The 26,614-nt window shown below is 43.6% G+C and overlaps 1 protein-coding gene across 2 annotated transcripts in view; it reads left to right on the top strand.

The window, feature by feature from the left end:
• The window catches only part of XRCC4 (X-ray repair cross complementing 4), a 232,703-nt gene that overhangs the window by 79,063 nt on the left and 127,026 nt on the right, over positions 1–26,614 (top strand). For both annotated transcript variants that reach the window (XM_033923470.1, XM_033923561.1), the window contains exons 3-4: positions 4,621–4,770; positions 16,124–16,314. In XM_033923470.1, the coding sequence (XP_033779361.1) occupies positions 4,621–4,770; positions 16,124–16,314 (341 nt within the window). The remainder of the gene's footprint in view (positions 1–4,620; positions 4,771–16,123; positions 16,315–26,614) is intronic.

Here is a 26,614-nt window from a genome sequence, read left to right as displayed (position 1 = left end):
TAAAGACTATTGGGCATATTTTGCAGGATAAGGATCCTCCCGCAACGCATTTTGCACTGCTACTTCTTGACTAATTTGAACAAATTTAGGGGCATCTGTGGCATGCAACATAATCCCTGCTGCGCACAGCTCCTGCACCCGAATTACCCATTGTATTAGTGGTTCCCCAGGCTGCTGTGTAAAGCGTGCCATCGTATCCATGATTTCATGTGGAGTAACATCCTCCATAACATTATTTCTAGTTAGATTTTCTCCTGTTTGCAGATTTCCCTGTAATCTTTGTCTCCTCACAGGCTCTGCTTCTAAACTTTCTGCCTGTTCTTCTTCAACACATATATCCTCCTCACTGTTATTAGAATTTGAATCCCAAATATCCCCATCCCGTTTGTTTGGATTCCACTCATCCGGCAGATGATAAATTAAGATTTTAACTTTTCTGTAACTCACTTTCCGCCTCCGTTTCTTATATTTATATTGTGCACATCGCACAGCTGCCTTTTCTGTTACATTTTGATTGGTGTCTACCTTATCCATTAACAACTTATTCTGACATTGTAGCATTTTAATGGCATGCTGTTGATTACACCTTTTCTTTTCCAGCTCTCCTAATTTCAATTGTAATTCCTGTTTAGCTTCATGCAAATTCCTCCAGTCTGACAAAATCATCCTTCCTTGTCTAGAAATTCCATCTTGCTCTTCTCCTTTTGAGATTTTCACCTTTTGTAAGGAGGCACATAATTCATGTGGATCCCCACTTCCAAAAGTACAGGATTCACACAATCCTGCTTCTACAGACCACTCAGTGGCCATTAATTTACCTACACTGTCATTCCAATCCGGAATGGAGGGATTGGGAGCCTGCTCCTCAACCCCTTGTTTTCTGGGTAGCTTTTCTGACCACATTGATCACCTCACTTCTGGTACCAATATGTTCCGCCACTTATTTCTGTCAAATGGGATGATCAGCGACACTCAGAAAAGCACACAGACAATATAAAGCATAAACAATAACACTTTATTATACTTATATATATAAATGAATATAAAAAAATAATATCACCGTAATCTCAGGCAAACACTCTTTCTTCACAATTGGGAATCCTTGCAATTGATAGGCGAGTAGACACGGGAGACTGTCCCTTTAGACATCTTGGATTCTGTCCCTGGAGATGTCTTGGATTCTAATGTTAGGGTCAGAATTCCGGTCTTATATAGGATGACAGCTGGTCCTGCTATTACGATTAGTAAAACAACTGGTCCTGCTCTTTTGTGCTTTGTTTTGACAACACCTAGGTCAAGGAGGTGTTGCAGAGATCGGTTTCCCATCTGTCCTTTTGATGTTATCAAGGAGGTGTTGCTTTACTGTCCTTTTGATGTTATGTGAGCGACACGTAGGTAAAGGAAGTCAGGATGTCAGTTAAGCTGGGAGGTGTTGAAGAAATCAGCTTCCCATCCTTTTGATGTTGTTTGGACAACATTCAGGTCATATAAGCAGACTTGAGGAGACATATTACGTAGTATGTTGAATTTCAATTACCCCCTGGTCATAGGCATAACAACATTTATTCAAAAACTTACAAAAAAAAAAAAAAAAGAGCTGCATGGGTTTTTGTTTTGTTTTGGGGTTTTTTTTTTAGGCCAGTGCCATATAATCTATTACAGTCTATTGCCATGGTAGGACTATGCCCTATCTTGGATCTCGGAGAACTCATGGTTCCTTTACAAATAAAATTTCAAAATAAACTACTCCCTCTCTATCTTCTGTTATTTTTTTCTTGGGGGGTAGCCTAATGTGTTTACTGGACTTCAAATATCCCTACATACCTGTTCCAATTAATCCCAATGCAGGAGGTATAATGTTTGATTCTCTGAAACAATAATTACCAGTGCAAGGTTCTTCCCTTTGCCCTTCCCCCCCTCCCCCCAGTGCTTTAACCACATGGTTGGTCATCATAGGCATTCAAACAAGGATATTTGGTTTTTCAATATCTTGATGATGATTAGCTGCTGCCAGCTTCCTCAAGAGCATCTCCTTCAAAATTTGAGCCCTCCTTGGCCTTCGTGTCATTTAGGAAGTCTGACTAAGGTCCAAGAAATGCTCAGCTTCAAGCATGTGGAGGTGAAAACAACCTTTTACTTCTTTTGAGTATGTGACCATCTTCTCCAGAACCAATCAGTATTGATCTAGACAAGCAATCAGGTGGCAATGTTTTTTGGTTTTTTTTTTTTTTATATCAGCAAGCAGTGTGGGAAACAGCATAGATTTTGGACTGTGATTTCCAATTGCATACAAGCTCAAGCTACATGCATATTGAGCAACTGCAGCTACATGGCAAACAAACTACAATATATGAAATTTTTCAAATTGGGGCATTCCTTAAACTGACTTAATTGCCAGCAGAAAAAAAAAAATCACAATACTGCCCCTCTATTGTTCTGTGCATCTATTTTCAGATCACATAGTGAAGGATACACTAGCATTAAATTGATTTTTGATCCTCAGTGCTTATCCTTTCATCCCAGCAATAGAAAAACCTTGCACAATTTTCTCAGTTCTTGCAATAGTGCAGGAATTGTGATTCTGATCAAGGCCATGTTCAAGCTTCAGCAAGAGTATGAAAAATTTATAGTCAGAGACTACCTTAACAAAACTACACCAGGCATGAAAAAACTTTGCTTACTCACAATCCATATAACAGTGGATATTGACTTTTACTTTTGGAATGAAATATACGTTATGTTGGTTGTTGGTGAAACATGGGAAGACACATTTGAAAGTGATGCAAGTTCATCCCTGTTTCAGGAAAATAGACTGGATTATTTTTGTCCTAGGCATTACAATCTTAAGTACATATTATTTGGAGCTGATTTCTGGACCGCCAAAAATCAGTTGGAAGATAAAAACCCAAGGATATTATAAATGTACTCACTGTTCTCTGTGTGGAAGTATGATTGAATAAATAGTGTTTATTCACCCAAATACTCAGCAGTGTTTTGAGTTAGCAACCCCTATGACCTGTCAACACATGTGATTTAATTCAATTCCTTGTAAGTTGATGTATATAGGCCAAACATCAAGAGCTTTAAAAACCCAGCTCACTGAACACACATTGCATATCTCCTGTCAGAAACTGTCAGAACCTTTGATGGCTCATTCTATTGTTGCCCAGCATGAATGCAATATACTGTGCTACACTGTGTTAGAGCAATTAGTGCTTCAAAACCATTGGGGAAATATCTAATGTAAATTGTGGCAACATGAACAATAATAGATATTTAAACTCAATACTGTTGCCCCCGTAGGCTTGAATGCCTCTTTATGGTTGGACAGCTAGGTTTGTTTACATCTGTACATAAACTGAGCTTATTGAAGTTTTGGCATCTCTAATTGGAACCACTGCCATCTTGAAACTGTCAGAGGGTGTTGCATTTTTTTACAGAATGTGTGAAGATTGCTGTGGAGTTCTAAAGTCACTTTCCCCTGAAGCAGCAACATAGTCAAACAGGACCACTATCAGTCTACATTGGATGAGATATGCGACACAATTTGAAGAACTGGAAGATTCACACTGTAGTCTGCAAAGAGATAATTTAACTACGTGTCTGGATAAGAATATTTTACCTACTTGAAATTACAACACTATTTGGGATCCTGTTTATGGCTTATATCTTGCAGTTTGGGATTGTTACACAAATTTTTTGTTTATACTTTGTTGATTTTTCAAGATTTTGTGGAATTTTTTTGACCTATGGCTGTACAGCTCCTAGTACTATGTGTACAGTTAGTATGTTAGAGTATGGGTTTCTGAGGTCGTTTTATTCACTTTATTTTTAATTGAACAATGAGATGCTTCAATATTGTAGATAGCCATGGTGCATGCCTGTTAAACTGAACTCTGTTTTGATTTTCTGATAATTTGTTCAGTAAGGTCATGATAGCTAGTTTGTTTTCAGTTGCCCCCATATTTACTGAATAAATGTACCACTGGAGCCTGCTAAGAAGGTTAAGCTCCTAGATGAAATAAATGACTACTTCATGGAGGCAGCTCATTCAGGAACCAACAAAAGTGGTGCAATTTTAGATTTGATCCTTAGTGAAACACAGGATGTGGTGGAAAAGGTAACAGTGTTGGGGCCGCTTGGCAAACATGATCTGAGATAGCTACTTCATTCTGACATTATGCAATGATGTTACTCACTTGTGTTCTTGATATCCTATAGTCTGTAGAAAGCACTTGTTACATGTAAGGAACATTACTGTCTCGTTATTACAGTTTTTGTTAAATTATATCAATATGCAGCATTATATATTCAGTTGTTAAAATGTTCACTGTATTATTTATATGATTGTGAAGGAACTATTGAATAATCAGCTGATACCTTAGCCTCCTTTGGGTACTGAGATTCCAGCTGGTTGTATTTTAGGCAACATGTGATTTGTCAATTGATATCTGAAGATAATTTTTTTTTCTAGAAAGTACAAGGCAATAGCCCTTTAAAGGCTTAAGTAGTCTATTTCATTTGATGCAACATGTATATTGTACATAGAGAATTCTAATTTCTAGCACTAAACATTTCAACAGAATCATTTACAAAGACTTTTATGTGTTGGTAAAACAGATAACAGAAGTATGGAGAAAAAGATAAGTAGAATTTGTCCTCTTTCGGATCCAAAGACTACATATTTTCTGCAAGTGGCATGGACCACAGACTTGGGCTCTGGTTTCACTCTAACACTTTGTAATGGAAAGTCAGCATGGTCTGGAACAGGTAATACCAAGACTACCTTTAAAATCTTTAAATTTAATGTTTTACATAACACTAACAAACTTTATTGTCTTCATGAGATATTTGCACACGTACCATTGCTCTTCTGATAATCTTCTGTTTTAGAGATAAGCAATCATGGAAGTACAGTTTTAAGCATAGTCCTGGGAAAAACACTTCATTCAGTTAAATGAGTGGTTTTCAACCTTTCTTCCGTTGTGATACACCTGCCAGACAATATTCATATATGTGACACAACAAACACTAAAATTCACAGCTGAACAAAGTATGCCTAAATATTTCATTTTTTAATTATAAGTTTAGAATGAATTTGCTGTCCTAAATCAAAAAGCTGTATGCCCTATAGCAAAACAAATATATTCAAATTCTGGTGTCCCTTTAGTAACAGCAATACAAAATCCCTCCGCTGCCAGATACTGCGAGGCAACAAAAAAAACCCTACAAATATGTTACTCAGAAACTGTATAGCAAAGAGCAGACCTGCAACATGTTCAGTTGAAATTGGAGGTAGCAGTTAATATTGGGGGTAGTGGAGAATCAGAAAAAGGGACTACCGTATTTTCACGCATATAACGTGCGCGTTATACGCGTTTTTACCTACCGCGCATACCCCTCGCGTGTTATACGCGTGAGCGCGGTATACAAAATTTTTTGAACATAGTTCCCACCCCGCCCGACGCCCGATTCACCCCCCCCAGCAGGACCGCTCGCACCCCCACCCCGAACGACTGCTCGCACGCGCTCCCACCCGCACCCGCATCCACGATCGGAGCAAGAGGGAGCCCAAGCCCTCTTGCCCGGCCAACTCCCCGACAATATCGGGCCAGGAGGGAGCCCAAACCCTCCTGGCCACGGCGACCCCCTACCCCCACCCCGCACTACATTACGGGCAGGAGGGATCCCAGGCCCTCCTGCCCTCGACGCAAACCCCCCTCCCTCCAACGACCGCCCCCCCCAAGAACCTCCGATCGCCCCCCCAGCCGACCCGCGACCCCCCTGGCCGACCCCCACGACACCCCCACCCCCCTTCCCCGTACCTTTGGTAGTTGGCCGGACAGACGGGAGCCAAACCCGCCTGTCCGGCAGGCAGCCAACGACGGAATGAGGCCGGATTGGCCCATCCATCCCAAAGCTCCGCCTACTGGTGGGGCCTAAGGCGCGTGGGCCAATCAGAATAGGCCCTGGAGCCTTAGGTCCCACCTGGGGGCGCGGCCTGAGGCACATGGGCCCAACCCGACCATGTGCCTCAGGCCGCGCTGGGAGCAGGGCAGGGCGGGCGAAAGGAGAGTCGGGACAGCGCACGGAGAGGCGGGGCAGTGCACGGAAAGTCAGGGCGGGTGAACGGAGAGGCGGGACAGCGCACGGAGAGGCGGGGCAGTGCACGGAAAGTCAGGGCGGGTGAACGGAGAATCGGGACAGCGCACGGAGAGGCGTGGCAGTGCACGGAAAGTCAGGGAGGGTGAACGGAGAGTCGGGACAGCGCACGGAGAGTCGGGGCAGTGCACGGAAAGTCAGGGAGGGTGAACGGAGAGTCGGGACAGCGCACGGAGAGGCGGGGCAGTGCACGGAAAGTCAGGGAGGGTGAACGGATAGTCGGGACAGCGCACGGAGAGTCGGGGAGGGCGAAAGGAGAGTCGGGGTGGCCAGAGGAGAGTCGGGGCGGGCGAAAGGACAGTCGGGCTGCATGCGCAGTATACCCGTGAGCGCGGTATACAAAAGTTTTTGTACATAAAATCGTGGTTTCTGCGCGCTATACCCGTGTGCGCGTTTTACACGGGTGCGCGTTATCTGCGTGAAAATACGGTAGTTATGGGGATTTCAAGAATCTGATTCTAAAGATTGCTGGTCTTCCCAGCTTGCAGGTGTTGAGTGATGTTTGTAAAGGAAATACAGGCTTGCTATCTTCACCAATTTTTTTGTGACACACCTCTTGGGTATACACTGGTTGAGAAACACTGAGTTAAATGAATAAATGCAATTGCTAACATAAAATTAGCAGCAAATGGAAGAGTGTAATATGCCTTGGCCAGAGCAGTTATCTATCATGTGCGTGCTGCCCAATTCAAGAAAAAAAAAATTTGATTTGATTTGGCCTATTGAATCGATTTTTTTATTCAATTTGCTTTTCCTGCCCAATCGGGCATTTTTTTTTTTTTTTCAAACGTTAGGTCTGACACCAGCTCTGGCAGGATATACATTTCAAATCTGACATATCATAATCACAAGATGGAAAATAAAATTATTTTTGCTACCTTTTGTTGTCTGGTCATTTTATTATTCAGATCATGTTGGTCCCAGGCTTCGTTTTCTGTTTGTCTTCTGTTAACTCGTTCGCCAGGGTCTCCTGCACATTTTGACATTTGCTTCTTTCTTTGTGCTCATCATCCTTCTTCCATCTCTGTACCTTCCCTTCCACTGCCATATTCAACATTTCTATTTCTTTCCCACTATCTTCCATCTCAATCTCTCTCTCCCTTCTACCATGGGTAAAACCTCTCTATTCTCCGCCATGCAGCATCTCTCCCTTCCTCCCCTCTATTATCATGTGCAACATTTCTTTCTCTCTCCCTGCCCTCCACCCTATGTCCAACATTTTGCTCTCCCTCTTCTCCACCACATGCAGGATTTATCCCTCTCACCCTTTTCTACCTCTTTGTTGCATCTCTCCCTTCATCTCGTGTCCAATAATTCTTCCTGTTTCCTCTCTTCCCCCATGTGCAGCAGCTTTCCATCCCACACTCCTATCCCCTGTACAGCAGCTTTCCATCCCTCCCTCCCATCTCCCTGTGCAGCAGCCTTCCTATCCTCCTGTGCAGCACTTCCCAACCTCCTTCCCCCCCACTGTGTGGCCTGACATATTTGTGGGCCTCCTTAAGCAACAGTAGTGGAGGCTGGCTGGCAGAGGCAGTGCTCTAAGTCTAAACAGACTACTTGCGGCCTGTCCCACTAGGGCTACCCTCTGCTGGGTCATCAGTGTTGTCATCCGTGATGCAGCAGAGGGAAGGCCCCGATGGGGCAGGCCATGAGCTGCCTTTTCAGAGTGCTGCCTCTGCTGGCCGGCCACCATTGTTGCTACTGCTGCTGCTTTAGGAGGCCCAGAGATATGTCAGGACTCCTTAAATAGGTAAATCTGATTTTTTTTGTTGTTGTGCAGAATGAATTGATTCAAATTGATTCACTGAATTGGTGAATTGATGCAAATCGGGCAGCACTAATGTGCACTTCCATTTGAATATAAGGCCAAATATGTATGATTGTGCTATTTCTTTCATGCCTTGATTTCTTCAAATTTGAAATTAAGGGCTCCTTTTACTAAGCTGCGTTAGGGCTTTAACGCGCGGAATAGCGCGCGCTACATTGCCACGTGCACTAGACCTTAATGCCAGCATTGAACTGGCGTTAGTTCTAGAAGCGTAGCGCGCAGTAATTTCCTGCCTGCGCTAAAAACGCTAGCGCACCTTAGAAAAAGGAGCCCTAAATTAATTATCCGATGTTATTTGGAGAAAAAGAATAAAAATTATTGCTTCCTAATTGTTGTCCTCTTGATCACTTATTCATGAATCCTATGATTACAGCTTAATCTGCAATAATTTTGTAATCCACCTCTCCCACATCTCCACATAAGATGTCTGCCAGTAAAGAGACAGGGATCACACTCCATAGCATTATGAAATAATTAATTACTGTCCTTGAAAGATATCCTGACAAGTGATGATAATGCTTTTGCAGAGCTAGGAAGAGAAATCATGGACCTTAAAACACAACTATTTCAGATACAGGTAAATAGTAAAAACCTTACTCACAAATGCAAACCACCTCAACCAGACATAGGAAAACTCACACCCCATTCACATACCCGCCAATCAAAGAAGTTAAACAGAAAAACTATATGATGGCCTCCTAGTCACTCAAGCAGCAAAAATAGACAACCAAATCGCCAACCTTCTGATAATGACCCTAGATTACAAAACTTTCAGAAAAGAAATAAAGACTATACTTTTCAAAAATTCCCTGAAAAAGTCCTAACCTCTCAAGCTTCCTTCTTTCATCCCTCTAACCCCCCGAACCCTCAAATTAGAGAATGACACGGTGACTAAATTCATCACCATTCCCGTTCCCGCGGATAACCGCGGGAAATAATCCCATGTCATTTTTAGTGTCTATTTCAGCCTCAGTCTTTCTACACCAGCATTCTTCAAAGCAAAGATTGTGGGTCAGTGGTTGTGGCCATTCATACTCTGATTCTTCCCTCTCTCCTTAAAGAATGACATGAAGATGGTTTCCTGCGGTTATCCGCGGGGACGGGAACGGTGATGAATTTTGTCACCGTGTCATTCTCTACCTCAAATCAACCTGCTCTACTCTTTTTTTCCCTCAAAAAGGACCAGAAATCTTTTTGTAAAACACCCTCTTTAACTCTTTTCTAATCCCCCTTGAACTGCAAGGTAATGGCGGAATAGAAATCCCTAATGTAATGTAATGTGGAGGCTTTGTCAATATCACAACACTTAGACATGATATGAATGGTATAGCAATATCTGACTATTCAGCTCTGTCAGTTCTACTCTTCAGTACTCTTCAGTCTTCTAGTTCCTCATGGAGATTTAATGCAACATTATTATGCTATTACTAATATGAAAGATTTTGGATGCTGCTGATACCCTTGCCGGTACTAGTCAAAAAGATACCTCAGAGTGTCTGGATTTGGGTGAGGACCCCACCATCTGCAGACTTTTTAGATCTGTTTCTGTCCACCATTTCATTTCTGATGCCCTCAAAAATCTTAAATTGGACTCTCAACCATCTACGTCTCAGTTTTTGATCATGGACCATTCTAATGTGCTATCCTCCTTTTTTTCTTTCCTACCTGCAGCTTATCAGTCCGGTGACAGAGCAGTGGGATGCCCCAGAAAGCTCTTTCCAGCTCTCTAAAGCTATAGCTAGGCTTTATCTACTGGCTTCTGATTTTCAGAAGTTTCTTTGAGCAGCTGAAGGTGGATTTTGCCATGGCGTAGGTTCCCAGCGCATAGCCCTCCCTAGCGATGGGGGTGTCGTGTTTAAAGACTCAAAGGATTTCAGCGTGGACAATATCTTGAAAGAGCTTTTTGAGGTGGCTTCTTCAGGTATCAAGGCTGCGGTAGCAGCCTCCTTTATGGTTTGTGCTGGTCACACGAAATTGCGCTGTGTACCCTCTATGGAGGAGGATGCCTGTCCCCACCTAGTGAGGGAAGGTGTGGACTATGTGGCAGACACCCTTTATGATCTTATCAGAGTTCTCAGTATGGTTTTGGCTTACATGGGGCTCCTTTTACTAAGCTGCATTAGGGCATTAACATGTAGAGTAGCGCGTGCTACAATGCCCCGCGCACTAGATGCTAATGCCAGCATTGAGCTGGCGTTAGTTCTAGCCGCATAGCGCGGGGTTAGTGCATGCTAATCTGCTGCATGCGCTAAAAACGCTAGCGCACCTTAGTAAAAGGAGCCCATAGTGTCGGCATGCTGGACTCTTTGGATCCGTAATTAGGCTGGGGACTCTGCCTCCAAGGCCACCTTAAGCAGACCTTCTTTCAATGGTCATTATCTTTTTGGAAAAGGCCTAGATGACCTCATGGCAGGTTGCTGATCACCGCCCTAAGTCTCTTCCTGTGACTAAACTGAGCTTCAGGAAGGAACTGTAGTAATTTTTGTCCCTCCCAAAGGTTTTGTGGAGGATCCTCAGGTTCATCTGCCCAAAGATATTCTCAGAGCTATCGTTCCTGTTACAACACTTCCAATTCAAGACGTCTTCAGGAATCCAGATCCCGGACTGCTACTGCCCCTAAAAAGCCCAATGATGCCAGAAGTCAGATAGGGCTCCTTGTTTTACTAAGCCTGTTGGGCTGGAGTGCTCACTGCGGGGACTGCTCCATTCAGTGGCAATGGACTCCACATCAGAAGCATTGGTTGATCAATCGTCTGGAGCTTCGGGCTATTCAGCTGGCATTACTTGCTCTCCAGTCCACTCTGGAAGGGAGAGTGGTGCGAGTGTTCTTGGACAATGCCACAGCGGTGACATATATAAAATCGTTAAGGAGGCACAGGAAGTGCTCCCTTGGATCAGGAAGCTTGCATGCTGTTTCAATGAGCAGAGTATATCATCTGCCTTTCTCTGCAGTGCATGTGACCGGAGTCGACAACATACAGGCAGACTTCCTCAGTCGACAAGTCCTGGACCCAAGAGAATGGGTCCTCTCATGAAAAACGTTCCATCTTATTGTGCAGCACTGGGGCCAACCACAGATGGACTTGATGGCTTCAGCCTGGAACTCGAAGGTCAGTCAAAGAACAGAGCACGGAAGTATAGGTCTAGATGCCTTGGTACAGCCCTGGCCAGCTCACAAACTCCTTTATTTGTTTCCGCCATGGTCTCTGGTTTATCGGGTCATCCACAGGTTAGCGCCGCTCCCAGCCTAGTGATCCTAATGGCTCTGGATTAGCCTTCTCATCCTTGGTATGCAGATCTCATATGTCTTCGGTGGGACCAAAAGCTCAAGCTCCCTCTTCATCGCGACTTTCTCAGTCAGGGTTTGGTACCCATGGAGAACCCACAGTGCTTTGGTTTTAAGGCATGGCTCTTGGGCACTCAGCCTTGATGAAGCTTGGTTATTCTGATGTGGTTGTTTCAACACTTTCAAAATCCAAGAAACCCTCTACTATGGCTTCTTATGCCAAAGCCTGGAACGTTTTCCAACAGTGGTGTGCCAAGGACCAGGTAGAGCCTGAACAGGCTCCCATTTCAGTGGTTCTGATTTTTCTTCAGGCAAGCTTGGATAAGGGTCTGTGATCTCTCTTAAGGCTCATTTAGCAGGCCTTTCATTCTTCCGAGTGCATAGGGGTTCCAGTTTGCATACTGCTCATCCCAATGTATCCAGGTTTCTGAGAGGGGCACTTTGCTTGCGCCCTCCCTTGCGTCAACCTTTTGAAGGGCCTGGGGAAGTCCCATTTGAGCCCCTGGAAGATGCTTCTCTTCTAGATCTGATGATCAAGACTGTCTTTCTGGTCACCATGTCTTGGCACAGCATATTTAGGAGCTTCAGGCTCTTTCATTTAGGGAACCTTTCCTACAGATAACGTAAGTGGGAGTGGTTCTCCTTACACTACCTTCTTTCTGCCAAAGGTGGTTTCCGATTTCCATGTCAACCAAGGGGTTAGTTTGCCTGCATTTCACTCCATGGGATTGGAGTAAAAAGATAAGATCTTAGGCAAGTTGGACATCAGGAGAATCTTGCTCCACAACTTGGAGAAAACTAATGAGTTTCAGCTATCTGATCATTTCTTTGTCCTGACTACTTCATCTCGGTGAGGTAGTCTGGTTTCTAAGACTTCGATCGCCCATTGGATTCATATGGTCATTTCCGCGACTTACATTGCCCACAGCAAGCAGCCACCAGTTTTCTTAACACCCACTGGACTAGAAGTGTTGCTACGTCATGGGTGGAGTCTCGAACGATTCATCCAGATGAAATTTGCAGGGCAGCTACTTGGTCCTCTCTTCATACCTTTACCCGGTTTTACCGAGTGGATGTGGTAGCTCGCTCTGATGACACTTTTGGGACCTCAGTGTTGAGGGAAGGCTCTTCTGTCCCTCCCTAGATGCTGCCATTGCTTTGGTACATCACCTAGAGTATGGAATCTGGAAGGGATGTAACAGAATGGATTATTAGGTTTTTACCTTTCGATAATCTTTCTGTTAGTCCCTGTAAGATTCCATATGGCATGCCCTCTCTGTTTCTGCTCAGTTGTTCGAAATTGCCTGACTCTTTCTGCCTCGGTTATTCTCCTTATAGGCATAAGGATCTTCAAGCCAGTTGATGGATCCTGTGGGGAGTTCACTCTTCTATGAATATGCATATTACCGATGGCTATTTTCATATGGGTGCTCATTGCACACAGCTGGTTAGTTCTACATTGTTCCTCAATGTTTTTCTGTATTGCATTTTGTTACTTGTTTTTGTAGTTTTCAGACCATAACAGAAATTGTTTATGTTGTAGGAGAGGTTCCCCTGTCACCCCTTCTTTTGTCCTGGATTGGTTCCAACATAGTTGCTTGGATTTGGGAATGAACACTAGGGGCCTCTAATTCTCTCTCTCTCTAAGGTAGGAGGAGCACATGCTCAGAAAAGTGTTTGGATTTCTGCAACTCCCGGATTGCAGGGAGGGATTGAACACTTGGACTAACAGAAGATTATCAAAGGTAAAACCCTAATCTTACATTACTCACCTGTAGCAGATGTTCTGAGGATAGTAAGATGAATATTCTTGCTTGTTGGTGATATCTAACAGGGCCTGTTTGACAGTGCTACCCAACATTAGTGCTGCACGATTCATTGAATCTATTCATTGTTCGAGAAAATCAGACTTGCCAATTCAGCAACTGATCCCTTCCCCCCCTCCAGTGAGATCTTACATACCTCCAAGACCGACTAAAGCATCTGCGGTGGTGACACTGGACGTTATGAATGGGTTGCTTGTGGCCTGCCATGCTGGGGCATTCCCGCTACGTGTCAATGATGACATCACTGATGGTGCGGCAAAGGGAAGCCCTAGTGGGTCAAGCTGCGATTAGCCTGTTCAAAGCAATGCCGCTACTGACTGTCCACTGCTGCTGCTGCTGCTTCTGTTTTAGGAGATCCCGGAGGTATGTCAGTGGGAGAGTCGGTGGGGTGCTGCTGCACAAGGGAATGAGAGGGAGGAATGGAAAACTACTGCACAGGGGGGTGGGAGGGGAGGAATGCTGCTGCACATGAGGGGAGAGAGGAGGGAGGAAGAATTGTTGGGGTGGGGGAGAGTAAGGGAGAGAAGAGGTAGAAAGGGGTGAGAGGAGGAAATCCTGCATATGGTAGAGGGAAGGGAGCCATTCATGGAAAAGAGAGAGGGGGAAATGTTTGATGTAGGATGGAGGGCAGGGAGAGAAGGTGCATGTGGAGAAAGAAATATTGCACATCATAATGGAGGAGAGGAAGGGAAAGATGCTGCATAGAGGGAAATAGAGAGGTTTGACCCAGGGCACAAGGCAGGGAGAGAGAGAGAGAGATATGGTAGACAGTGGGAAAGAAACAAATGTTAGCTATGGTAGTGGAAGGTAGAAAAAATAATTTATTTTCTATTTTGTGATTACAATATGTCAGATTTGAAATGTGTATCCTGTTAGAGCTAATGTTAGCAAGTGTGTGCTAGGACCTAACAGAAAGAGGAAAATATTTTTTTGTTTATTTTGATTACACCACAGCACCGGTGTGGGGTTGGAGAGGGAAAGCTGGGGTGGGATGGGTGGAAAGGCTACAATATAACTCAGGACATTTTGAAAAAAAAAAACCCAAAACCCAAAAAACCCACACCCAAATGGGTAGGAAAATCTAATTGAAAAATCGATTTAATAGGCCGAATAGGATCAAAAAAAATTTCCAAGTCGGACGGCATTATCCAGCATATCTTTAGAAGCTAAGTACAAAAGTTTTAAAGTTGTATAAGAAAAGTTTATCAATTTTCACAAAACATAGAATATAGAGCACATGCACTTTAAAAAAACTAAGGTCTGATGATAAATAAAAGCCAGAAAGAGAAACAAGCCTTCAAATAATTTGGCTGGTGGTTGGCTGGAACTGAAGACCATAGAGGTACTTAGAAAGGTATTATCTGAAAAAAAGATCACTTAGAAATTAGGCACTTTGAAGTTTATTATATGCCGTTGTGGATTGAAGGTGTATATTACATAGACAAAGTCATAAACAACATTGGCTATTTTAATACAACACTTCATATGTGTGCATTTTCTTTCCTGTCATTCTCGCATAAGACCAGCTCGATCTAGTTTATATAGGGTTACCAGATTTTCTGTCTGGAAAATCCGGACCCCTAGACCCGCCCAAGTCCCACCCATCCCCCTCCCGTCATGCCCCGGTTCTGCACCATCATGCCCCCAAGCCCACCCCAGCTCCGCCTCCAATCCTGCTTCCCCCTCCCCCCCCTCCCACTGTCTTCTCGCGTCGGGCAGGACATACGCAGATGCCCTCCTACCCGAAGGAAAGCTTTTCAAAACCTGGACAAAGTCCTGGGTTTTGAAAAGCCATTCGGATCCCCAGACATGTCCTCAAAAGGAGGACTTGTCCAGGGAAATCCGGACATCTGGTAACCCTAAGTTTTTATAGCTTATAGAGTTCAACTCAAAGGAGAGGTTGGAAGTTATCTAATATAATAAAGCCTTAAGCGCACATGCGCACTCCCACCTGCATGCTCCTGTTTTCCGTGAGCTGTAGGGACCCGCAGGTAGGAGTGCGCGTGGCGGCGCGGTGGCTCTTGCCGTCTGAAGGATAAAGCCAAGTAAGTTGCCACCACCTCTGCCCGGAGAAGACGCAGTCAACCCATCCAGCTGATATTCGCGACGAACCGACACCTGCGCTCTGGCACTTATCTCGAGAGAAAGAGAGAGACTGCGATATCAGCAACAGAGCATAGCAGTATTGGCAAGTGGGCGGTTTTCTCGTGCAGCACTCTACACACGCTGCTTTGGGGCCTTCTACTGCCCTGATATCAGCGTCTGCAGCAGTGTGTAGAGTGCTGCAGACGCTGCTGGAATCGGAAGGTTAGTCGGGACCGTGGGAAGGGGGGGGGCGGTGGTAAGGGACTAAGGGAGCCGGCCAGACCGTGGGAAGGAAAGGGGAGTAGGGGAAACGTTGCTGCTGTACAGGGAAGTGGTGGGGGAGGGAAATGGAGGGGGAGGGAATGCTGCTGCACAGGGAAGTGGTGGGAGAGAAATGCTGCTGCATAGGAGGCAGGAAGAGAGACAGATAGAAAGAAAAGACGAAAGACACAGGGGCAGGGAGAGACACAGAAAGACAGACAGACAAAGGGGGCCAGGGAGAGAGACGGACAGCGGGAGGGAGAGAGAGACAGAAATAAAGACACACAGACATATATTCTAGCACCCGTTAATGTAACGGGCTAAAATACTAGTATAAGAATATTCATCTTGCTGTGCTCAGAGAACATCTGCTACAGGTGAGTATCTTCTTTTTCTCCAAAGACAATCATGATGGAAATATTCTTACAAGTGGGAATCCCTAGCTACCAGGCTGTTCTTAAAAAAAATACAATAAAAATGAAATGAAGACGAAGCTTACAACATGCAGAGCTACTGAATATTGGTAGATGGCCAGTTCAGTGGACTTTAACCTGGCAGGAACCTCTCCTGCCCAATTAAACCCATTTGAATATCAGGCCCATAGAGTTTGCTTGCTGCATGTGCATTACATTTATTTTTTTTTTTAAGAAGATACTTTTTTCCCCCTTTACAAAGTTTCTGAAGATGAGATTTCCAAAGAAGCTTCTGACATGGAAATGGAAAGGGAGAAGTACATTGGTGAACTGCAAAAAGCTCTTATTTTGGATGCAGAACTGACCAGTAAATACAATTTTGATTTTTCTGAAGATAAGGAAAGCTCAGATATTTGTCATTTCTCATATGAAAAGAATTTGAAGAATGTTTCGGTAAGTGAAAAGTGTACTACCAGTGTTGCAATGTATTTTGACCTTGCTATGTACAAATATGCATATGAGATGATGATTAAGTTAGAAAAACCTCAAGAAATGTATTGGCATTGTATTAAATTGGCTTACAAAAGCTTGATTATTTGAAAGAGATTAATTTGCTTGGACATCTTTCTGTATTAATTTATCTCTTTGCCATTTGAAAATAAAATTGACCAGAAAGTATGACCTTTTCATTCTGCTATGTGGTTTGTGGTTTCCCTGATATATGTGTAGCTTCTGAGGAAACTTATTCAGACCAATAGTTCTTGAATGTTGATGAAATCCAATTCTATATTCTGTGGGTAAAGATTGAAAAAGGCCCTTACAAAGTCTGACCTTGCCTTGCTTCTGTAATTTATTGGGATTTATTAACTGTCTTTGCAGCTCGACATAAAACTTACAATTTTGTTAACAGTATAACAATAGTATAATGACCAAATATAAACGTAAGTAGAATCAATGAGGTAAACTTAGAAATGCCAAATTGAATCTTAGTAATAGGACTAATGTAATACAGTATCAGGAACACAGCCACTATCTATCATTCCACCTTAAAGCAAAGTACCACAAACCTTTTCTCTAATTTTCAAACCTATCAAGCCAATATTAAAATGGGAGATGTATATTCACCAGGAACTAGTAAACCTGTAATTCTGCTTTGCTTAGATTTTCGGGACTGAGCTGGAGAAGTGCTCCTTTGGGAGGTTTTAAGAACAGACCAAAAAAAAAAATGTTTGAATAATATGTTGAATAATAAATAATCAAATTCAATAAACAACACAAACATAAAACCTATATTATACTATATATTGAGTGCTCAGTTTAAAACACCATAAAAACAGCATTAATGCTCATTTCAAAAGTTCCCCAAGTGTCTCTCAATTCAAAAGTGCTCCAAAAAACAAAGTATTTGTGAAAACCTCTCAAACATGTGAACACAAAATACTCATTTCCGCTCTACACTGATCGTGTTTCACATATTTTACTTCATCAGGAGGAGAAATGAGGATGAAATGAACTAAAAAAATATAAACATAATATGTTGCACTTATTGTTAGGTTTAAAATGAATAAAGATATTTTTAAAAAGAACAGAACAAAAAAGACTGTGGAACCTGATGCTGCTGCTGATGGCTTTATTAAAACAAGCAGTAAATCCACAAATTTGAAACTGCAAAGTTCATCCACAGCTTAAAGACAGTGAAGTGGACCCAACACGGTACGTGTTTTGACTTTTAAAGTCTCCAAATAATTTTGTGGATGTGGCGACCTATGCCCCGCGTAGGTGAGAAGTGTCCTCTAGCGGTCCTAAAGCAGGAGGGGCCTTAGGCACTTGGGCCAATCAGGCCCTAGTATCCAGGGGAGGGGTGGGACTGCCTCATTTGGACAGAGGCGGGCCTGCTGGCCGGGCGGTGTGAAGACCCGTCCGGCCAACTTGGCGGTAAGCTTCAGGAGGGTTCCGGGGTGGGGGGTTCGTTGGAAAGGGGTCCATCAGGAGGGGTTGGGCACCCTCCTGCCGGCAATCTTTGGGGGGGCGTTGAGGGGTCTGGCAGGAGGGGTTGGGCACCCTCCTGCCAGCGATCTTCGGGGAGGCCTTGGGGGGATCCGGGGAGGATGGTTAGGGCATTTTGTTTTGGGGGTCCAGCAGGAGGGGTTGGGTACCCTCCTGCCGCGAATGTGGGAGGGGGGGTTGGGGAGACTGGCGGCTGTAGCTGCGGCCGCTATACTAATTGCGGCAGGGAGATCCCTTGCAACGATAAAGTATAGCGGCTGCGTCTACTTACCATGTAGGCCAGCATTTTGCTAGCCTACATTGTAAGCGTCTCCCGCTCTGCTAGGAAGACACGCAGGGCCGCCTAAGGCTACTGCCTAGCCTTAGGCGAGTTTAGACGGGCTTGTGGGCCTCCCTAGGCTCCCGGAGGCACCTTCAATATAGGCAGCCTGCCTGGGGAGCATTTTTTTTTTTAGAAAATGTGCCTCCGGATTAGCTGATTAGACACCTGTAGGATGCCTACAGCTGCCTACAATCGGGACGCACTTTGCAGAATCAGGGCCTAAATGTTTGTTTACTTGAAAGCATATTTCTGCATAAACATTGTGATAGTTCAGTGTTTTATGAAGAAATTCAGACTAAACCCATCAGAGCATAGGTGAATGAATTTAATTGTGTTTCCTTAGCACACTAAGGGCTCCTTTTACTAAGGTGTGCTAGCGGTTTTAGCGTGCACTTCAATGCCGCGTGCTAGACGCTAACGCCTCCCTAGAGCTTGCGTTAGTATTTTTCATTTAGCGCAGGGTTTGCGCACGCTAATCTTCAGCGTGCGCTATAAACACTAGCGCACCTTAGTAAAAGGAGCCCTAAGTTCCTTAGAACACTTGCTAGATCTATAACTTCTGACTGAGTGTTCACAAACTTTTGCTCCCCACTGTATACTTTGATGCAGTCATCTACCAATAGCATTCCAAACACTCAAGCATTCAATGTCTTCTTGAGATAGGACAAAGCCTGTGATGCTGTTCAACTCCTTGCAACAAAGCCTTGCACTTTTGGTGATGTTCCTTGTTACACAGCATCTTAGGTGATTACCCTGCTTTTTCTACTCTAAACATGGTCCTATTCCCAGGTAACCCAATAATCAAGGGTTACCTGTGAAATTAGATTTTAGGGCAGTAGTCTCCAACAAGTGGCCCCCCTCAGTCAATTCTTGTGCTCTCATATTCAGCAACCCCGCCAGGACTGTGGATAGAGAAGAGGCCCTCACGAGTGCCTGCATGGCCATATATGCATGTACATGCATGCATATGCAGATCAATTTGCCTCTGCCTGTGCATGTGTGTCAGTGTGACCATGCAGTCAGACACAACCCAGTGGAGCTTCGTGGAGACTCTTCTCTACCCACAGTAGTGGCAAAACTTCCGAAAGGCAGCGATCAAAGAGTTGACCCCTTGGGTTCACAGAAGTGTAAAAGTCCAGAACAAAAAAAGACTGGAACCTGATGTTCCTGATGATGGCTTTATTAAAACAAGCAGTAAATCTACAAATTTGAAACTGTAAAGTTCATTCACAACTAAAAGTTAAGTGACCTCTTTGAAAGAAAACCCAAATATAAATGATAGTGTAACATTTTCTCTGCGTACAGTGTACTTTTTGTGCTTTTTAATTTTGTGGATAACGTTATGTATTTATAAGATTATATTGTGTGTATATGAAAAATGGATGATTGCATTACAATTAGTACTATTATTATGAGGTGGAGTTAGGGTTGGAGCTTGGACAGGTCTGAGGCAGAGCTTGGGCGTGGGTACTCTGTATTTGTTAGGCTTAGGGCAACCCTGCACAACATACGGCCCGCGGGCTGCATGCGGCCCAAAACAGCTCTCACTGCAGCCTGGCTTGATATGGCTCTCCACGCTCCTGCTCTTCCCCCCCTAGTCTCACCTTTAAAAGCGCCGCCGCCGCTTATCGAGGACCAACAAGCTAATTATGGCAGCCTGCAGAGCGAACCTAGCAGGCTGCCATCAATCTCTGCATATGTTCCCTCTGCCGAAGTCCTGCCCCTGACGTCGGAGGAGGGACAGGACTGCGGCAGAGGGAACGTGTGCGGAGACCGATGGCAGCCTGCTAGGTTCACTCTGCAGGCTGCCGTAATTAGCTTGGTGGTCCTCGATAAGCGGCGGTGGCGCTTTTAAAGGTGAGACTAGGGGGGAAGAGCAGAAGGGAATGAGCCATATCGGGCGCGGTGGTGGTCAAAGCGCAGTAGACGACCTCGCTGGGTATGGGAAGCAGTAGAGGTAGGGTCCCGCCCATCGCAAGGGCCCCGGCGGAATGGGGATTGCCAGAGACGCTGGATCTGGACACCGGGGGTGGGGACAGAAAAGGACCTTGAGGAGGGGAGGGAAAGCAGATTTGAACCAAAAGGGAGGGGGAAGACAGGGCAGATGCTGGACTAGAAGGGGTATATAACAAGACCCCTGCATTTTTATTTAGGTTTCTAATTCCATATACTGCAAAGAGAATTTTACGATCTAGTGAACAAAATTTATTATCTATTCCCTCACTAAAAATTATTAATACGAGACGACAATTTATCTTTTCTTGTACTGCACCGCAGACTTGGAACGCCCTCCCTATTTTTTTACGGGAGGAGAAGGAGTTTGGGAAATTTAAAAATGAGTTAAAAACCTTCCTTTTCAAAGATGCCTTCGCAACCTAATTTTACTATTTTATTGTCTTATTTAACTTTGCTATACTTTTGTTAATTATTACCCCTTTGTATTTTCCCTTAATGTCTTTTCTTTACTTTAAGAATTGTATTTCTTCCCTCCTTACCCATTGTTTAGTAATGTTAATTTAATATAAATTAGCCCTATTTAAGTATTTGTACGTATTGTATTGTCCCCTAAACAAATGTGAATTTTAAAGTGTACATCGCTTAGAAATCCTGATTAAGCGATTAATCAAGTCACCTAATAAACTTGAAACTTGAAACTTAAACTTGAAACTTGAACCGAGGAGAGAGAGATGCCAGGCCCTGGGGAGGGGGAAGACAAAGAGAGTGAGAGAGACAGAAAGACCTGGATCAAAGGTGGGAGGACTCAAAATGTTACCAAAAGGAAGATAGAGGGAGAAACCTGATACAAAGGGCATGCAGATGTTGGACTTGGGGGTGTATAGAGGGAAGTGAGAGAAAGAAAATGCAGAGACGTGGAAAGATTCTGTACCAGGGATGAAGGAAGGAAAGAGAGAGAGAGAGAAGCAGAGAAAGACCTGGAAGAAATGAGAACAAATGCTGGGGAGGGGGTGGGGGTGGTTGTAAGCAGAAGAAAGACAGAGGGAGAGAACGGCCTGAACCAAAGGGAAAAGACAGGAGGCAGATGCTGGACTATGGGAGGTGCAGACAGAAGAGACAAAGGGGGAGAGACCCTGAGGAAGGACAGAGAAATGGAAGATCACAACAGAGGAGGGAGGGAGAGAGAGGGAGACCTGGAACAAAGGTGGTGGTAGGTGCATAGGGGAACTGATACTGGATCTGGGGAGGGTAAGCAGAGAAAAAAGAGATAGAGACCTGGACACAAAGGAGATAGGGATGGATTGTGAAAGAAATGTTGGATGCACAGTCAGAAGGAAGTCCAACCAGAAACTAATTAATTCACAAGACAACAAAGATATGAAAAATTATTTTATTTTCAATTTAGTGATCAAAATGTGTCCGTTTTGAGAATTTATTTCTGCTGTGTGTATTGTGTGTATATAAAAAATGAAAGGAAAAAATTGCATTATAATTAGTAAAGGGAGCAGGATCTGGGGCAGAGTTTGGGTGGGTTTAGGGCGGAGCTTGGGAGGTCTGAGGATGAGGGTACTTAGCTTGAAGTAGTTGAGAGATACTGATGTCATCATGGCAACGTCCGTGCACTTCCGGGTGCCTCGAGCCGTGGCCACTACCTGCACCCTTGCTACATTTTCCGACTTCGTTTCGGCCTCGGATCATTTTTGAGTTGTGCAGGCCTGGCTTAGGGAGTACTTGGCTTGAAGAAGTTGAGAAACACTATTCTAGCACACCCTTATACATATCCCTATTCAGTCCCTGAAATCCTATTCACTCAATATCTGTCCCTACTTACACCATACCCAAGCTCCTTTTTTTTTTTTTTTTTTACAAAACCCCCACAATTCCTACCTGGCTTTTCTTCCCAAGTTCTTGTTCTCCTTTACTCTAAAAAAATGAGAAGATGTGGATGGTATAGGGCAGGGGTGTCCACACTTTTTTGGCTTGCGAGCTACTTTTAAAATGATCAAGTAAAAATGATCTACCAACAATAAAATTTAAAAAAAAAACAGAAAGCACACTGTATGCAGAGAAAATGTTAATTATCATTTATATTCCAGGGGGTTTCAAAGAGGTCAAGGCAGATGACTTTATGCAATGTCACCTCAGTAACAACTATACAAATATAGACAATTAAACCCCCTTCCCTTTTACTAAACCACAATACCGTTTTTTAGTGCAGGGAGCTGCGCTGAATACCCTTGCTGCTCCCAACACTCATAGGCTCAGTTTAGTAAAAGGGGGCCATAGTGCAAAATATAGACAGCAGATATAAATTCTCAAAACGGACATATTTTGATCACTAAATTGAAAATAAAATAATTTTTCCTACCTTTGTTGTCTGGTGATTTCATGAGTCTCTGGTTGCACTTCCTTCTGACTGTGCATCCAATATTTCTTTCCTTCTTTCTGCCTCCTGCATGCTTCCTCTCCTCCAGACCTCATTCCATTCCCCAACCAACATCTCTCTCTGTCCTTCCATGAATCCAACTTTTTCTTCCTCTCTCCCTACCTGCCCCCTGCCACCCAATACACACCATTCCCTCCCCCAACTTTTTCTTCCTCTCTCCCTGCCCTTCCCCTTTCTTTCTGTCTGTCTTTCTTTCTCTCCCTACCCCCCTTTCTTTCTGTCTGCCATTAATCTAAGACAAAACCACTTTTCAAAACTTAAAGCTAATTTGAATTGTTGCCATTTCTTTGGCATCAGTCACAGCAAAAAAAAATAACTAGAGAAACTCATGTCTATCTTTCTCTCTCTCTCTCTCCCCCCCTTCTTTCTTTCTGTCTTTCTCCCTGCCCCCCCCCCCCAAGCCACCGTCTTTCTTTCTCTCTCCCTGCCCCCCCCCAAGCCACCTTGTGGGAGTGGTCAAGATGGCAGCACACACCTGGTGAGCTCCGTGTCTCTCCTCTGTTGAGATAAGATTTTCTTGCTTCTGTTTCCTGCAATTTAGTTGAACTATGCTGCATATTAAAAGAAAAGGGATGGTGCAGATTACCACCTCACTTGATTGCACCTCCCTTTCTGGTACAACAGAAAATGGAGAGTGATTTTACCGGGAACCCAGCAGCACAGACCAGAGGTGAGAGCCCTGCATTTGCTCAGCCTGAAGGAGTGGCTGCACCTTTGGGGCTTGATGTTACTCTTTCTACCCCACCCCTTTTTCTACTCTCTCCCTGCCCCTCCCCCAGCCACCATCTTTCTTTCTCTCCCTGCCCACCCCCCCAAGCCACCAATGACGACGATTTCTCTCTGCTTCCCCGACGCACAAAAGCCAGGCCCGTGCAGCCACTACACAAGCCTTCTCCCCCCCACCCCCCACATCAATTCTGACATCGGAGAGGAATTTCCAGGCCAGCCAGATAGCGATTGCTTGGCCCATAACTTCCTCTCTGATGTCAAAATTAATGTTGGGGGGGGGGAGGCGGTGTGAGGCTTGTGTAGTGTCTGCATGGGGCTGGTTTTTGCACATTGGGGAAGCAGGGAGAATGCAAAGGCAATGCATTGCCCTTGCGATCTATTGGGCGTTCGTGATCAACCTTTTGGGCACCCCTGGTATAGGGGCATTCTCCCCTCCTCTTCTTTATAGCTACTTTCTCTAATCCTTTTTCTCTCCAGTCAGTCTTTTCTTTCCATCATACATGATGTCTTTTGGACTGGCGAGACCTGTGAAGTGGCACTAGCCTTTCTAACTCCTCTTCCTCCCCCTCCATGAGTTTCTCTAATTATTTTTTTTTTTTTTGCTGTGACTGATGCCAGGGAAATGGCAACAATGCAAATTAGCTTTAAGTTTTGAAAAGAGGTTTTGTCTTAAATTAGTGAAAGTTGCATACAAGAGAAACAGGTTTTTGGGTAGTAAAGCAACATGCAGTTTTGTCACATTAAAATAAAAATGACTGTCACTTTTGGTTTATAGTGGGACCTGTGTATCAAGCCAGCTGCAATACAAAATGGACCACCCACACAGACAGCTCAGTAAGGGGTCACTGAGATTTGGTCAGCTAAACTACTGACACCTAAACAAACATTGTCAGAGAGTTAGTGATTTAGCGCTTGATCTAAGTAGGTGACCAGTTTTAAGTAAATGTATTTAAACACACAGTATGTAATTTCACAAATAATGTAAGACATAGGATGCAGATTGTTCTTAATTATTTTTTCTTAGTAGCACTGATCTAAATTGAGTAAATAGCTTTCATTTAGTAGCTATCTGACTTTCTGTTTTATTACAAGTTAGTGTAGCAAGAATTAAGTGCACATGTCTTCTAGTAAGAAAGTTAGAAAAAAAAACAACAACCCACCAGTGAAATAGATAAGCCAAAGTTACTGAGACTAAATTGTTTATCCTGTATTTCAAAATATTTTATTGAGACTTTAAAATTAGATTCGTGATAGCAGCTCTTGCCATGTTCACTTTTTTCCTGTTGTTTTTGCTTATCTGAGTTTAAAATTGTTAGTTTCAACCTCCGTTAATTCAATCTGTGTGTGCTTGTTGAGCTTTAAAATGGTTTGTGAAATCACAGACAAGTACACTGAAGTACATTGAAACCCTCATTTGTTAGTGTGAATAAAGCACAGAATAGTATGGAAAAACATTTACTGTATATAAGAAAGTTTCAGATCAGGCTTTAAAATGCTACTTAGCACTAATAATTAGGCAGGAAAGGTCATTCGGAGTTCGGGCTGTTTCCCAGGCAATTTAACTAACTGCTGAATTTAAAAATAAAATATAGCACAGAGATCAAATAATATTAGTAGGTTGGTATAAAGCTAACATATAATAAAGAATAATCTTTTTAGAGTACAGTATGTAGGAAGATGCATTGTATTATATTGATTTTAGGATATGTTTTGTATGTTGTTGGTTTTATGTATGTTTTATTGTAACCTGCATAGGTATAGGTGGGCTATAAATGCAAAAATGAAATAAATTAAAATACCTCGGCATATTATTTGGTTCAAGCATTGAAGAAACTGTTCAATTGAATGAAGAGGCCTTGATTTAGGCAATGCAAGATTTAACTGAAAGGTGGTCTCCGCTTCGACTCTCATGGTGGGGAAGGTTGGACTCCACTAAAATGATGATAATGCCCAAAATAATTATACTCTCCAGATGTTCCCTTTCTATTGTAACTTTAAATTGTATCATAAGTTGGAGAGAATACTAACGTCTTTCCTGTGGAATAACAAGCCATCGCGTATCGCCATCAAAAACTAAAAGCTAATAAGACATCTGGGAGACTTGACTTTCCTAGCTTCCTGGAATATCACACTGCACACATCCTTAAACAATCTATTGGATGGTTTGTTGATAGTGGAAAAGTGGAAGATTACCCTGAATGGTTACATGTGCAATTAATCCTGATGTGGCGAACCAAAACTCCGCTTCTAAGTCTAAGGTAAGTACCCTCACTGCAAAAGAATCGCTAGGGGACACTTTAACTCAAATGGGTTGCTCTCTACATGAGCTTAATAAACAAAAAGAGTGGAGAGCTATGTATGTTAACGCACGCAGCCTAGGGAACAAATTTCTAGACCTGGAAACAGAAATAGTTAATGCAGACCTAGACATAGTAGTGATTTCCAAAACATGGTTCACAGACTCTCACGGGTGGGATATAACTATACCAGGATACAACCTGATTCGGCAAGACAGAGAGGGTAAGTTAGGAGGAGGGGTAGCACTTTACATCAAAGAAAACATCAAAACAACCAGGATCACGGATGTCAAGTATACTGAGGAATCCATCTGGGTAAACCTGGCCAGAGGCGGAGAAAAATGCCTGTACCTTGGTGTGGTGTACAGACCTCCAAGACAATCGGAGCTCAAGGACGCTGATTTAATTGATGACATTGAAAATATCACCTTACGGGGGGACGTTGTTCTGTTGGGGGACTTCAACATGCCTGATGTAGACTGGAACACACTCTCAGCGACAACTTGTGATAGCAGGAGGATATTGACGTCCATGAAGGGAGTATGGCTCAAACAATTGGTACTAGAGCCCACTAGAGCCCAGGCCATCCTGGACCTGGTACTTACGAACGGGGAAAGTGTCTCAGAGATCTCGGTGGGAGAACCGCTAGCCACCAGTGACCATAACATGGTATGGTTTAACCTTAGGAAAGGCTTTCCTAGATCACAAACAAAAACAAGGGTACTCAACTTCCGGGGTGCTGACTTCGCACACATGGCAGACTTCGTCCATCAGACGCTTCAGGTTCAAGAAGGAACGGATAATGTGGAGGTTATGTGGTCAACCTTGAAATTGACCCTTCATGAGGCAACTATCCGCTACATAAAATCAGTAACTAAACAACAAAGAAGAAAGAAACCCCAGTGGTTCTCTGATAAGGTCTCGCGCCTCGTCAAGGAGAAGAAAAGAGCATTTCTCTCGTACAAATGCACCAGGGAAAAAGAAGCAAACATTGAA

Source organism: Geotrypetes seraphini, chromosome 1 (genome assembly GCF_902459505.1).
Source record: "Geotrypetes seraphini chromosome 1, aGeoSer1.1, whole genome shotgun sequence".
In the NCBI taxonomy this organism is placed as follows: Eukaryota; Metazoa; Chordata; class Amphibia; order Gymnophiona; family Dermophiidae; genus Geotrypetes; species Geotrypetes seraphini.
This window is presented reverse-complemented; position numbering and strand designations above follow the sequence as displayed.